Here is a 3,715-nt window from a genome sequence, read left to right as displayed (position 1 = left end):
CTTCGTGTCTGCGAAGATCTTTTGAGTTCCGTATGATAAGCGGCCATTTTGAATACATCAAAGAGTTCTCACTGTACTCAAATAACAACAGAAGGTCTCTGTCGCATCCTGTCGTTATCTTACCAGTCGTAGATAGTAAACAATGGTTTTGGAGGTAAATGAATCAAATCACTCTTGTCTCAGTAGGCATGAGACAGAATAATGCTTAGAGGCCACAGTCTTGAGGTAAACAAAGTTTGGGTTTGACATTCCAATCCAAGTTATTGCTACACCACTTACAAATAATTTTACTTAATGTGAGTCTGAATCTTCTGAGGCTAAGTGATTTAATCTGGCAGTGCAGTAAGACAATTCACAGATTACCCCTGTGCGAAGTAAATTCATAACATAAGTTTGTTGTTTATACAGTGGTTGATAAAAGCCCTGTGAGGAATTCTTAGTGAAGTTCATAAAAAAATAAAGTCTGTCCGTCAGTTTTCTTCCGCTTATCCGTGGTCGGGTCGCGGTGGCAGCAGCCTAAGCAGAGAAACCCAGACTTCCCTCTCCCTAGCCACCTAGGCCAGCTCCTCTGGGGGAATCCCAAGGCATTCCCAGGCCAGCTGAGAAACGTAGTGCCTCCAGCGTGTCGGAATTAGGAATCGTTAACCAAATTTGAAACGAGGAACCGGAATCATTCAAAATCAAAAGATTCCCAACCCTACTCGTTTGTAGTCAGAAAGTTGAGTTTTAAGATGGCGTTATTATTTTGTGGTTTTTTTTGTGTACAACTACTGTATTCTCTTTCCGTCTTTTACAGATGAAGACAAAACCATGTCTGTCAGCTCCTCAGATGACTCCTCTGATGGCTCTGATCCCTCCAATGAAGAGCACAAGGTAGGCCACTGAGCGCAGGTTGGTTCTTACCTTGACTTACAAGAACTTTTTGAGGTTGTTGTGATTTATGTATTTCTATTGTTGGTCATCTACATACCAGAGCATGCCCCCATGCTTTAACACTTTTGATAATTTACTCGTCTGACTCTGCATAGGGAACACATCAGTGTAAACCAATTTGTCCTAGTCCTCGAGGGCCACTACGTTCACACTGCAGGTCTTAATGCTCAGTTAGGATTTTTTGAAAAAATAATGCGACCTGCATCAAGTTTATATCAGTGTTTGTTTGTTTGTTTTTCATTTGCTCAAAGATTTTCCATTTAAAATGTTCTGAAGTTTAATTGTTTATTGTATAATGATGCTCATGTCATTTGTCAAGTTTGACAAATGACATGAGCATCAATTGGCGACTCATGGGCCGCATCTGGCCCTTAGGTGACTTCAGTCTGGCCCGCCAATGAGTTATTAGAAAAAAATTACTTGTTGATTTTTTTTTTACATTTATTTTTAAAAATAGATTTTAAAATGAACATTTATGATTCACTGCAGCACAATAGACGCATTTAAAAGTTAAAAGATAATTATTTGGTTCTCTTATATAATGAAGTGATTCCCCTAACGTTATTGGGCAGCCACTACTAAACCACTACCTTCTTCTAGTGTTGACATTAACAGTTTATGTTCAATGTAAATAAAATATAAAGTATGATCAGGTCCAACCATAAATGTTTGAAAAACTCATCTGAATCCACTCATTTAAACTAGGTCTGATTGTCCGGTCAAATATAATGTTCTTAGTAATTCTTTATATGGAATAATCTTTTCTTAATTCAAAACTGAAGTGAATCAATAACCTGACGTCGTTTGTTTTGGGTCATGCCTCTGGGTTTCATCTGACTCTATAGTGCAGGTCAGATTTTAAGACAGCACTTTTACTGACATGTGTTCTGTTTCCTTGATTTCATTAAAAATTTCAGGAGATAATGGTCGGCTCAATGTATCAAGCAAAAATCCCTCCTATAAACTCTTACTCCTGCCAGGAGATAGGTAAGCAACTTTTCAGAAAGGTGGGAAAATGAAACTATTTTTCAGCAATTAATGTAGATGGCACAGTTCAGAAAATTCTTCACTGACTAAATATTTTGAGTATCATGCAGAAAATCTGAAAATTGCTCCCTTKTTGTTAGTATAATTGATGAAATTCACCATTGTCATCTCCTTATTTATGTTTTAATCTATGTTTTTAGTTAATATTATTCACCTCCTCTGTTTTCTGAATTGTTTCCTCCAGCCTGCAGCAGCGAGGACCAGTTGTTGTGGAGGCCAGGTGTTCTCCCTGTGCAGGAAGAAGAGGATTTTTTACTAAATGTGCAGAGATATCATGACCAGGAGGGGGCAGTATGCAATAAAGGTGCCATTGTTCGAGACAACGAGCAGGTACAGAATGAAGTTGTGTCTTAGAAACTACAATAACTGTTTTCAGTTTTCTCTTCATTGTGTTGTTTATTGATTTGTTTTCTTTATTTCAGGCTTTGTATGAATTAGTCAAATGTAACTTCAATGCAGAAGAAGCTCTGAGGCGATTACGGTTCAATGTGAGAGTGTTCAAAGGTAAAATAAAATCTTCCTGTTTTATTTTCACCATCATGTGTATTTATAACGTTTTAAAAACATACTTCTTCTACTTGAGATGGTAGGAAATGGGCTTTATAGCCCAGTAAATATGAAATATGAAAGTAAAAATGTTGATAAAACTGGATTCCTTCTTGTGAGGCGCTATAAATGAATGGGCTGATAGTTTGCAAATGTTGAAGATTAAAATAAACAAATTACTTGCTACATTTGTTTAAAGCAAATAATTTCCTCCACGTGTCAAAATGTTGAGACATTCTTTGATCTAGATGAGCTGTCACATAAATGCCTGATATAATACAGTTATCACCCACCCCTGAAAGACAAAGGTACATAATAGCATGTTTTCCCATGTCTGTTTGTGGGTCTTTATTAAGATTTTTCTGGAACCACTGGACAGTTGCTAATAGTATTTTCAGGAAATATTTGTTTGATGTATATCACGGCTCAGTGGTTAGCACTGACGCCTCACAAACAGAAGGTTCTGGGTTTGATCCCCAGTTCGGACCTGGGGTCTTTCTGTGCGGAGTTTGCATGTTCTCCTCGTGCTTGTGTGGGTTTTCTCCAGGTACTCCGGTTTCCCCCAACCCTAAAAACATGTACGATAGGTTTCCTTCAGGCCCAGGCCGCCCTTGGAAAAGAGATCTGTGATCTCAACGGGACTTGTCTGCTTAAATAGCAATAAATAAATAAATAAATATTTACAGCTGATAAACTTTTGGTTCCAACCAACCTTAGAAAACACAAAAATAGTTATGATTCCAGATTGTATCTCGTAAAAACAGTCCAATCTAACGAGAAACGCCCCCTGCACCCAGCCGAAACAGGAATAGTTTTAAATTTATTTGTGTACAACTAATCATACAGGTACACTGCTTTCTGGGTTGGATTTCTAATTTGAATTTAAGTAATATTCTGCAGTAGTTCTGTAATACTCTAGATTAAGACGTCTTGTGAAGTAACTCTAATAACAGTAAAAAATAAATAAATAATGACCAAAATTCCAATTAGGTTTTTAAACAAAATATTTTCTCTGTTGGATACAGCAGGTTTGAGCTCACGTTAGGTCTACTGTTTGTATCAGTGAACTAAAACCAACAGAATACAGATTATATTTGGAGGAGCTGCCTGTTCCAAAAATTGCAGACGGGGGAGTACCTACATTTTTAATATTATATCCACTGACAAATATGGGGCACTGGCTCATATC

At 37.4% G+C, this 3,715-nt stretch overlaps 1 protein-coding gene across 1 annotated transcript in view; it reads left to right on the top strand.

Annotated features, from left to right (window-relative positions):
• mier2 (mesoderm induction early response 1, family member 2) overlaps positions 1-3,715 on the top strand; it is a gene marked incomplete at its 5' end in the record, with an annotated part of 20,582 nt that overhangs the window by 10,424 nt on the left and 6,443 nt on the right. Inside the window, 4 exon segments of the mRNA XM_014034698.1 lie at positions 797-873; positions 1,851-1,920; positions 2,165-2,310; positions 2,403-2,484. Of these exon segments, the coding sequence (XP_013890152.1) occupies positions 797-873; positions 1,851-1,920; positions 2,165-2,310; positions 2,403-2,484 (375 nt within the window).

The sequence above is a fragment of the Austrofundulus limnaeus genome, unplaced genomic scaffold (assembly GCF_001266775.1).
Source record: "Austrofundulus limnaeus strain Quisiro unplaced genomic scaffold, Austrofundulus_limnaeus-1.0 Scaffold2241, whole genome shotgun sequence".
In the NCBI taxonomy this organism is placed as follows: domain Eukaryota; kingdom Metazoa; phylum Chordata; class Actinopteri; order Cyprinodontiformes; family Rivulidae; genus Austrofundulus; species Austrofundulus limnaeus.
This window is presented reverse-complemented; position numbering and strand designations above follow the sequence as displayed.